The sequence below is a fragment of the Podarcis cretensis genome (assembly GCF_951804945.1).
Source record: "Podarcis cretensis genome assembly, chromosome: 3".
Taxonomy (NCBI): domain Eukaryota; kingdom Metazoa; phylum Chordata; class Lepidosauria; order Squamata; family Lacertidae; genus Podarcis; species Podarcis cretensis.
The window spans coordinates 74,348,289-74,360,358 of NC_137172.1; the positions used below are offsets into that span (position 1 = coordinate 74,348,289).

At 39.9% G+C, this 12,070-nt stretch overlaps 1 protein-coding gene across 1 annotated transcript in view; it reads right to left on the bottom strand.

The window, feature by feature from the left end:
* Nucleotides 1–55: 55 nt before the first annotated feature.
* Nucleotides 56–12,070, bottom strand: part of AFG1L (AFG1 like ATPase) — a 60,554-nt gene continuing 48,539 nt past the window's right edge. The window contains exons 11-13 of the mRNA XM_079971695.1: nt 10,657–10,797; nt 5,176–5,289; nt 56–2,913 (exon numbers count right to left, since the gene is read on the bottom strand). Of these exons, the coding sequence (XP_079827821.1) occupies nt 2,767–2,913; nt 5,176–5,289; nt 10,657–10,797 (402 nt within the window). The 3' untranslated portion in view covers nt 56–2,766. The remainder of the gene's footprint in view (nt 2,914–5,175; nt 5,290–10,656; nt 10,798–12,070) is intronic.

Below are 12,070 nucleotides of genomic sequence, written 5' to 3' on the forward strand. Positions count from 1 at the left end.
AATTGCCACACCCTTTCCCTTGAAATATTATGATATTGCAACTAGATGCTGGTAGTAGGTTTTAAATATAATTGACATTTTTATTTACACTTTGTATTCCACAAGGCTTATACACTTAAAATGGATTTTACAATTATGGCAATAATCTTCCACATTCAACTATTTCTTACACGTTGTCCTTTGGCATCTTGGAAGGGCTTTTGCAGGTATACAATGGTATACAATTTTCAAGAAGTAAAATAAATATTCCAGTTTGGTTTGGTTGCCTCCAGACACTGATGAAGTTGCTAACTATTACTCATTACTGTCCCTGTGTCTCACTTGGCTCTCTACAGAAAACCTTCCAAGAGGTGAAGAAACAAGGTTATTCCCCATTGCCTAAGAGGTGGTCTACAACAAATCCAGCAGTGACCCGTGGGAATCAAGCTACTACAATGTGGAATTGGTAACTTTTTCTTAAGCGTGCCTGGCAGACAGTTGCCACAGCAGATACAGCAGTACCCAGCATGGAGGGAAAACAATACGGGGAAATGTACTTATTTCTCACCATCAAATGCACAGTCCTTTGTGTTCACAAAGCTATCAGAACTATCTTCCACCTATGAAGTTTAGTAAAAGTACTGTATCTTAGCTCAGCTGCCTTTAGGATCAGGACTGACACAATGTGTGTTTATGGGTCCACATAAAACCTCATCAATCTTGGTCAATATGGTTGGAGTTATATTGTGACCTTTGCCTCCGGAAGATGACAAAGACCTCATCATATGTCTTTCTGTTCCTGTGGCTGTGAGGATAGAGAACAGGTCTATGGGGTGGGAAGGATTGTTTCTAGTTCAGCCCCCCCCCCCCCCGCTTTTTGCAGCAGATGCCATTCTTGCTAGCAGAGCACCCACAATATAATCTCTTTTCTCCTTTTCCTTGTCATACAGCTTTCTACCTTGAAAACAGCTTGTGTCTGTTGGTTTCTGCTTCCTTCACTGTGCAGCGAAGTGCTTGTCACAAGACATTGTTTACATTCCACAGCCAGAGTTGCCGTTGGGTTTTCCCACGGGAAAGGAGACTGGATATGACGTACACTGGTTTCCTGTTTTTCACAGAGTTCTCTCGGTGCTTCCGAAGAGAGAGGTTGCTTCTCTGCTCTCGCAGAAGCAAGATGGATGTATGTAATCTATCAGCTTTGAAGTGTAAATAAAGTAATGTAAAGTATGTGGCACGTACTGCTCATCCTTTCGCTGTGCTCAGGACTCTGCAAAAACAACAGTGTCCTTCAAACAAAAGTGGTTATACTGTTTGTATTGCCTGTCTGGAAGCATTTTTCCCTAGTGGATTTGAATTCTCAAGTAGCCCATGGGCAACTATTATGGAAGGAATGTTGGTTTCTCTTTCTATGCATGGCCCTATTTAACTCACAAAATGGTGGCTGCTTGCTGGTTGTCTGCATTTGTCCACTGCAAGACATTGTCTTTAACTAGCCCTGGAGTAAATAGCCATAACTATCAGTGTTGACCTCCTGCTCATTGTTTAGTAGGTTTATGAATTTATATACCTATTCTAGTAAAATTGTCCTTTATATTCATAAGCCAGTTTTGGTGCTCCTGCTTACTGTACCATGGTGGTCTGCACTGGGAAGTGTGCCTTTGAGGATGCCAGACTGTGCATTGTTTGTGGTGTACTTTGGGTATCCAAGAGTTATGCTACCAACACCATTCATTGACTGGTACCTTTCCTAAATGAACAATGTTGGCGGTCTTATTAGTAAAGCAATATCATGACTGATGGGTGGTTGAACTCCTAAGAGACGTTTCTGTGTTTGCATTGCTTTCTCCTGTGCTGTTCAGTAAAAGAGCATGATCCACCAATGTTACACGTGGCAATGGTGACTATCTGGTGTAGAAGGATCACTGCATTGTGGTGGCGGTATATGAGTGTGTGTAGATTTGCACTACCTGTCTTGTGCATAGCTGCTTGAAAAGATCCTCAGCATCAGGCGGGAAGGAGGACAGCTTAGTCAAATTCCAATATAAAGTCCATTTTCACTACCAGTACAAAGTTCACCTCAAATCTTGTAAGATTGTCCTATCTGGTCTGCCTATACAAGACACAGTGAGTTCACTTTTGCTTTGATACTTATCCACTTATTGGCATTTTTTACTCTTGGTTCTATAATTCCACTTTTATTTTCTCTTTGCGCCCTCCCTATCAGAAGAATTTGAGACAGGGGGTCACACATACAGGCAATGGAATAACAATAAATAGGTCTACCGTGGCAGTAGGCAAGCAGAAATAAGAAATGTATTTAGAATGGCAGAGCTACCAAAATGCTATTATGTGATTTTGTACTTAGTAAAATGAGAAACTGATTTTGTTAGTTGCTGCCCAGAATCATTAAAAAAAATAAATTCAAGGGTACTGAAGGTGCAGTTATCTGTAGCCGAAATACTAGAGATAGGCAGGTGCAATAATATGTACTTAATTTGCCTGGTTTGAGCCTACCATTTGTTCAAGCTGTAGTTTTTCAAGTACAAATGCAGACCATAAACTGTATGTGGCACTCCTTTTCACATAATTTGTAGATTAAAACTGGATTTGGATTCTTGGTCAGGAAAGACTTCATGTTAGGCTGGACTTCCACACACAGGCATAAAACTGTTCCCACCAGCATTCCAGCATGTAACCTGTCCCTTGTTAACACATAAAAAGGCAAATGTTTAGGAAGTAAGGTGTGAGTTAGAACTCTTCTTCTTTACAACTACTATTTGTGTTTTGCTAGTCTTTTTGCAACTGTGGCTGGTTGCTCCTGTCCCCCTCCTTCCAGTACTGCTCAGTCTGCATTTCAGTCAGTCGTGAGATGGTACGCTGAAGGGCAAAAATCTCCTCCTCTCCTGTGAACATTGAAAGTCCTTGAGCTGAATCCTAGAGAGAGAGATGGAAGCAAAGAACAATTTTTTAAAATGCAGACAGCATTAAAAAGAAACCAGAAAAGGAAAGACTTCTCAAACTTGCAGTGTGGCCTGAGCCCACATAGTTACAGTCCGTCTGCTCCCCTCAACCCCCCCCCCCCAGGTTTGTGTGCAATCCATAACCATCGAGCTCCCTTTCTTCTGCATTCATGCTTTTGTGGAACAAAACTATTCTTAAATATTAAAAAAAGGATACAGGGAGCAACACCTTGCAGTTGCTGTTTTTGGCTGTGATTCTGTGCAATATTTTTGGGTGATATTGCGGTTCTCTGCGTTACATGTTTGTGAAACACAGGCACAATTCAGCTAGCTAACTCTAAAACACACACTTTATTACATGCACACAAACATTTTCCAGTTAGACAGAAGTTTGAGAGGCTTTAAAAATATTTATTCCAAGAGTAGGGACTGGGACTGTTTTCTGTGGTTGATAATAGTAAAACACACACACACTGCTTACATTGAATGGCACACATCCTTTTACCTACACAGATAAAGGCTATTTGGATGACTCCATATGTCAGTCTTCGTGCAATAAAATGGTATTGCCCATGTAACTTTTTTTTACTGCCTGCAGTGGCAGGTTTGATGGCCTCATAGGGATAGGGAACCAATGGCCCTCCAGATGTTGGTGGACTCCATCTTCCATCAGTCCCAGCCAGCATGGCCAATGGTTGGACGTGTTGTAAGTTGCAGTTCAATAACATCTGGTTCTCCACCCCAAATATAGAGGCTAATTGAAAAGCACACACTTGTTCTATGATAACAATTAACCTATATCTTCCTTTGCCAGTGGTAAAGCCACAACAAAATATTAGGTTTAAATATCACCATAACACAGCTGGCCCTGCAGGGGCCAATGTACCGTGAGGATGAATCTCTTTCCATTCCCACCTCCCCCCATTTGTGCATCACATCAGTTTTGTACAACATTTTTGTATGATAGAGATCTTTCAGAGACACTTGTGTTTAACATATATTCAGTAATGTGTTGTTTTTTTATCCTTATCAGTTAGGAGTTAACAGACTGGGTTCACAAAACATTCCTCTCACTTTCTTTGAATTTCCTTTCACAGCAGGACTAAAATGAAAGCAAGTTTTCTCAAGTATATAACATGCTAGGACAAGGCTTTTAAAATGTGTGTTGGCTCATATTCTGAAAACATTAAGCTTTCCCCCACCAAGGTGAATGGGACTAAGATAGAAAACTGTGTGAGTCTACTGTGCATTAACAGCATACAATGAAAGATCAGCAACAAGAGGACTAAGCTGCAACCTTTAAATTACTTTTCAGAACCACCATATTTCTTTATAAGATATAAAAGGGAGACATTATTAGAAAAGAGTACTTATTAGGAAACCTATTTTTACTGGATAAACACTGGAAACTATTTGCCATAGATAAAATTACTTGAGGCTTCTAACTTCTGATTTAACTTTCTGTTAGGTATTAGTATTCATAAACTATATAATGTAAGAATAGAAATATAATCTATAATGCAGAAATGCAAGCAACAGATTCTTGTATTCTGGGTTGTATTCAACCAACAATTACTCAGAGTAATTGCTTAATGACCATGACTAACGTGCTTCCGGTCCATGGGGTCACGAAGAGTCGGACACGACAAAACAACAACTTAGGCTCATTAATTCCAATGGGCCTACTCTGAGTAAAAGTTAGTTAATTACAAATCCTGTGCATATCAGTTTGGGGAAGCAGTATTTATCAGCTCTCTCCTTTGTAAACCTGGAGTGATAGAGACACTTATAACACACCTATTAGACAATAAACAGATTCCCGACATGGTGGCTCAAGTAAAATAAGGTGCCTTGAGTTCCAGTCCAGGAAAAAGGTGGGATGATGATGATGATGATACAAGTGCAATGTACAAAGCTAAATGTAGCTGCACTAAATCTGAAGAACATGTATTAAAGCAGCAGCATGACCCAATATTTCTAATATATTAGAAACACATACTGAGTAAAAGATTAGAAGTATCTCTAGAATTATGCTAAAATGGACTGGTTCAAACCATTTATGAATAGCATTGCATTAAGTTGGAATAGAAGAAAAGGTGCAACGTTGATCCTGCCAGAAAGCTACAGAATGACCGGTTAAATGCTTTTGCTGCTCACTGCCCCCCTAGCACCACCACTCAGACCAAAACCAATTATGCTCTCCTGCAACAAAGGCTCTAATGGTCATAGTGCTTACCTGGCTCAACCCCAAATCGTCCATCATTACCCTACTTTCGTCCAATCCACCATCATGGGATTCTTGAATAAATATGTTTTGGAGTGGTGCTGATGCTGAGCAAACAATACGCACCTGGAAGAGAGTGAAAAAACTGTAGGTGCTATCATATATAGCTCCTATTTCTCCATTTGAATTTTGTAAAATCCACCATGTTTTCATTTTGTATGGTGTAAGTAGCAATTTTGATATAAACAACTGAAATGATTTCTGATTTTGCCAAGCATAAGTAGCTCTCCATAAGAATGCAGAATGAAAGTGGCTTGTACTGTACCATCATTATTTCTTCACAAACACTAACCATAAACCCATTTATAAAAAATGTGCCATTCTAACACAACCACCACTAACTTTAGTTCTTTTACATAGTCATTGGGTATAGCACCTTACCATCAAAACCTATATGTAGTAAATATCCTCAAAACCAAAATGTAGGCCATTCTTTTCTTCTACTATTCTTAACAATGTAAGTCAGCATTAGGGCATTTATTTCTACTGGTTTTGTACAGCATTTAGCTTACAGTCACTCTCTCTCTCTCTCTCTCTCTCTCACACACACACACACAAAAACACAATTTAAAATACTTATGCTCATTGAACATTATCATGCAATAAGCTACTTTCCTTTTGTAGTAAAACAATATTGAAACTCTGTGCCACAATGGAAGGCAGGGCAGAAATTAACTGAAATAAGGCTACTAATTGGTTATGCTTTGTTAGATGAATTAAATTCAGTTGTGACAAATTTAATTGGTGATTTATTATCATTAATTTTTTTGAAACAACATTAATGCTTATAGATGCATCACCAGAAAATATGAAAAGCCAAGTGTAACTCATGGAATTTTGAAATGTTAAATAAAAAATAATACATCTTTTGGCATGGCATGAAAACTGTATCAGAAAGAATTAATTTTGCTACTACCTTTTGCTTTTGGGTGGAAATACTATAGCCGAATTGCTACTATTAAGATGAATGTATTGCCTAGAATGCTATTTTTATTTCAGACGTTGCGGATTTTGGACAAGATGGACTGTTTCAAGAAGTGGCAGAAAGACATATCAAAATTTGTCTGGCAGGGCAAAAAGCCCAGAATTAAATTTAAGATTTTAACTGATGCAAAGGATAGAGGGGGGTTTGCCCTGCCGGACTTAAGACTCTATTATGAATCGGCAGCCTTTTGCTGGTTGAAACACTGGCTACTTCTTGAGAACACAGACATTTTGGATCTGGAAGGGTATGACAATAGCTTTGGTTGGCATGCATATTTATGGTACGACAAGGCAAAGGTGTACAAAGGCTTTAAAAACCATATTGTAAGGAAAGCATTGTATAATGTTTGGATTCGATACAAAGATTTGTTGGAAAGTAAAACCCCCAGGTGGGTGTCACCAATGGAAGCTAGAGAAGTAAAAAAGCTTAATATGGACTCTAAATGGCCAAAATATTATGAAATTTTAGAATATGATGGTGAAAGGGTTAAACTTCAGAGTTACGAGAAATTAAAGCCCAAGGTTCGAGATTGGTTGCATTATCATCAGATAAATGAGACATTCAAACAGGACAGGAAAATAGGTTTCCAGAAAGAGAGGTCAAAACTAGAAACAGAATTGTTAGAACCCAATACTAAGAATTTATCAAGAATGTATAACTTGTTGTTGAAATGGAATACACAGGATGAAACGGTGAAATCAGCTATGATTAAATGGGCACAAGACATCGGCCATGATATTATGTTTGCTGACTGGGAACAGTTATGGACTACCGGTATTAAATTTACTGCATGTAATGCTTTAAAAGAAAACATTATGAAGATGATCTATCGGTGGTACATGACCCCAGTCAAGCTTGCAAAAATTTATCATCTGCCTAACAATAAGTGTTGGAAATGTAATGAGACTGAAGGCACTTTTTACCACCTTTGGTGGACCTGCCCAAAGATTAAAGCTTTCTGGGAAATGATCTATAATGAAATTAAGAAGGTCCTTAAGTGGACTTTTCCTAAGAAACCAGAGGCTTTTCTCTTGGGCATGGTTGGCCAATTGGTGTTAAAGAAGGATAGGATTTTCTTTATGTATGCCACCACAGCAGCAAGAATTCTACTGGCGAAGTATTGGAAGATGCAAGAACTACCTACTCTGGAAGAATGGCAAACAAAGGTGATGGACTTTATGGGACTGGCTGAGATGACGGGCAGAATCCGTGACCAGGGGAAGGAGACAGTGGAAGAGGACTGGAAGAAATTTAAAATATACCTTAAAAACCTTAAAAACTATTGTAAAATTGAGGAATGCTAAGATGTCATGGGGTAAGAAGCAGAGAATTGCAGCTGTAACTAAAAAGCTAAAGGAAATTTAATGAAAGGGAATCAGGATAATTGACTAAAGGGTTGCTAAAGAATCACTAAACAAGGATGCAGGGATGGGGAGGTATGGGGAAGTCAAAAGAAAGAAGGGTATGAAAATATAATTTTGAAGTTATATTGGTTTAAGTGTTTTGTATGTTTTTGTTTGTGTTCTGAATTTTTTGTTTTTTGTTTTGTACTGTTTCTATTATGTGTTTGAAAAACGAATAAAAATTATTATTTATTTTTTTTTTTAAAAAGGAAATACTATAGCTAGGCACTGCAACATTACAGTTTTGTATTTCTCTTTTTTCTTTTTTCTAGACAATTGTCACTTCTCTACCAGGGAATTTTTGTCAGCTTCAAAATGACCATTTTCTGAGTTAAGAGAACAATATAGAGCCACGCAAACGTACATCAAGGAAGACCAAAACACAGTTTCAAAGTGAACCAGGAATTTCCTTCTACACTGCCTGGAGTAATTCTGAAGTCATTTTGGCATCTTTGATGTGTGCAGTTCTAAATTTTGCCATAGTACTCCTCAATCACAGCTGTGACTTTACTCATTGACTAAATTCAGTGAAAGGGAGGCGGCTCCTTTGCCACCAAACAATTCCTGGAATGGTACCTGCGCATTTTGCTTCATGATGTTTGTTCTACAAGTGCTAGAGCAGACTCCCCCAACCTGGTGCCCTCTAGATGGTCTGCTGCCTGGGCCCAATAGGGGTTATGGTCTAAAATACATTTAATGTGAGTTGCTAGTTGTCAGCCATTAAGTTTTAGCATCTGTCAGGGGCTCAGGAGCAGAAGCACAGGGAAGAGGGGAGATGGAGAGCGAAGGGGAAGAATCTGAGGGCAGCGTAGAAGAAGATGACAGTGGCCCGAGAGATTCCAAGAGCCTCTCCAGCGAATCGGAAGATTCACAGAAGGGGGCGCCGGTGGCCAGGGCAAGGGGGGTCCCAAGGGGGACACTCCAAAAGCAAGGGGCCAGCGGGGACTCCCAGAGCAGCAGTTGGAGATCAGGACCAGCTTCCCCACCTGAGCATAGTGGGGGGGAAGAGTCCCAGGTATCGGGGGTAGCGTCTCCCCCAGCAGGGAGAGAAGAGGAGTCAGGGCTGACCACGCCTCCATCGGAGAGTCAGGCAACGGAGGGGAGGTCAGGTCCAGCTAGCATCCCGGAAGAGGGAAGCAGTGACAGAAGCAGTGTAACGGTCAGGAGGAAGGTCACTGGGTTGTCGCGAGAGCCAAGTTCAAAAGTACAGGCGCGCGGGGCAGCAGAGAACGAGGATTGGGAACCGGGTCCTAAAGCCCGCCGGAAGCAGGGGGAGGAGTCAGGGGACTCAGCGTCAGAAGAGTCCAGAAAGGGGAATGCCCCAGCGGACAGGAGGACCCAGAGGAGAAGAGAGCAGAGGAAGAGGTGGAGCAGGGCGAGAATCTTAAACTGGTGTCAGGGGGGAGGAGATTCAGACGGAACTTCGGCGGTCTAGGGTTTAAGACGTAGAGCTGCGCGCTACGGCTTTGGAATGGAAACTGAACTTTAATAAAGACTTTTGTATATAACGACGACCTGGCGTTGGTCCTCTGTGAGCTGGGACCTTGGGCAGCTCTGACAGCATCCTTTTTAAAAAGAGGATAAAGTTAATAAAGTTGAGAACCTCTAGTACACAGGCTGCCATTTCACAAGCTGCAGGTGCCAATGTATATTTTAAACTGTTGGTCTCTATGATAGGGCAATTGTCCAGTGAAGAAAGAACAAGCACTCTCCCAGCTTTAAATACAGCCAGTAGCTAACAGGGCTCGTGACACTTTTAGAATAATACTTATAATTGGCAAGGTAAGATAACATACTTGTGTGTGTGGCTCACCATAATGTCCAGTGAGAAAATATTGTTGTTTGACTGTGAGGAAAATGCAGGAGTTTTGAGAAAAGACATCTGGATCCACCAGAAAAAGTGAGCTGCATCTAAGTCATTTACTAAACAAAGATAAGATTGTCTGGATAAGTCCCAACTATCTTGCTGAACTAAAGGTAGGGTTTTTTTGTGTGAATTTCTTTGCCAGGACATTTTTGAAAAAGGTTTTTAATCTCAATCGATATTTCCTGATTGCATAAATATTTAAGTGTGTGGCTATAATCACACATAGGGTGAAGCTTAATGTCTTCCATTACTTTTTAAAACATCAGCTTAAATATAAAGAGCCTTTTTTAGTTGTTTTAATACTGCTGATTTTGCTCCCATGATTGAAACCTTTGTAAATCCAAGCTAAGTGCTGCATTTATCATTACTATTTCATTAGAGGTCCCACAACTCAGACTAAAACCAAGAGTGGCTGTTTCTTCTAAAATTATTATCACTTTGGGGCAAACCCATTAACACTTTACTCGTCTGTTCACTTATAACGAATCATGCCTGGGACTCTAGGTGAAATAAAACAAAAACAAAGCAGATCTGTACCCTGGAATTATAGCAGCAAACAAAACTTTGTGGATAATTTCAACTTAACTATTGTTCGGTTTGCAAAACATGATGTACTTTTTACCAATCAAGAAAAAAGAATCATGATCATTTCTCTTGGAAAGATATTATTTTGACTCAGGAGAGTTGGTGGGGGCATGGGGCAGAATATACCAACAATTTTCTAATATCTAAAGCTATCTTAAACTCCACGTTGGAGTTGCAGATTTTCAGGGATAGGATTTGGTGAGCAGCAATGTTTTATCTATGTGTCCTGGTTTGGAGAAAACAAGAGAGAATGTTTCGTTCTTCTTTTATAGTGCTGGAACTCAGGCTCACCTAATGAAATTGATTGGCATTGCGATTTGATTCCAGGAAATTAAAAACACACCAAATTAAAATCACACCAAATTTAATTCCCACCTGTTGAAGACCTATGACCTAAACTGTATCTGGGTTAAATTGTCCCATGACTTGTTCACCCCTGTCATCTCATGTGGAACCAATTTCCCAAAGCAGCACGCAAATATGAGAGAAAATAGGAAGATTTAACTTGCATTACCCATTAATCCTATACTGATAATTTCCAGAGCAATTCAAGATGCTTTCATCTTGTAAGAATTTACCAACTGACTGCTTACCTTCTTGTCATAAAAAGTATCAACAAGAGTAATGAAGCGGCGAGCTTGGGTCCTTTTTGCCATTGTAAACTCAGGTATGTGACGAACAAAGACTAGGTCAAAATGCATAGCTACTTCCAAGTAATCACTGGCTCCAAGCGGCTGAAACAGAAAATGGGAACTGTAACCCACTGAAAAGCCAACAGACCAACACAATAAATATTTTGAAATGCTATCATCATATCTCAAGCAAACCAGTGTGATCCCTCCTATTTTGTTTTCTTTTTGCATTAGGTGAGAAGGTTGACTGTGATAGTAACAGATTGATTCCTAAAGTTGGTGGCTAAGCTTAGCTTTATGATCTCTAAATTAAATCAGAAAGTAATTTGCTTGGGTATTGCCAAAATTATAGAGCAAATAAGAAGAAGGTGACGGATTAGGCCAATGGCCCATCTAGATCAGTATCCTGTTCTCGCAGTGGCTGACCAGAGATTCCTGTGGAAAGCAGGATCTAAGTACAACAGCACTCTGTGAACGTATCCTTGTAAATTTTGTACTAATTGACTACAGCAGGTGCCTCCCCACCACCCACCCACATCATATGTTAATGCTAAGGATAAAGTTAAAAGAAAATTGAGTCACTTCCTCAGGGTAAAACCAAATAGGATGCAGACTGTATTAATCATTTAATAAGTCTATTTTCAACTATGAAGTTAATACCCACAGTGAAGGGGTTAGGATTGGAAATGTGTTGCACAGCAAGGAAGATTTTGCATTTACCTCCTATGCTGTGGTCCAAGCAGATACAATTTCCCCCTCCCAGAGCAGAATACCATTGGTGCAACTGGCAGCTTCCCTCCTGCGGTAAACAACAGCATCAGAGAGAAGGGAGTTTTAGCAGGATTGTGATATGGTAGGAGGGTAAAACTTTCCCTCCTCATATGCCATAGTCCTGATCCTGATCCCCTCTTGCAGCTGTTGCACTGAAAGTACGTTTTTTTAAAAGACACAAGCATGGGCGTAGCTAGGATTTTTGTCGGGGGGGGGGGCAGAACCAACATGATTGGTCAGTTAAGTAATTCTATTGTTTTACTTGATCTGGGGGGGGGGGCAGCAGTCCATGGACACAAATGCATTCACACATTTAACATCACATCTAGTTTGCCATCAAGTCTTCCACTTTCTTGAAGCATTCTAACTCAAACTCAAGCAAAAGGAATATAAGCACAATGCAATAAACCCAGATGTGTGAACAAGCCCTAAATAAATCACATACTCAAGCTCTAACTACAGCTGCAGAGAATTCATGCAGGAATGCACACGTTACAGAAATAGGCTATATGAATTAGTCTGAAAATTCCAACAGTAGTAGATATGTTCCTGACATCATCCAGTCTAATACCAGATTGGTTTAACTAAATTTCTATGAATTAAA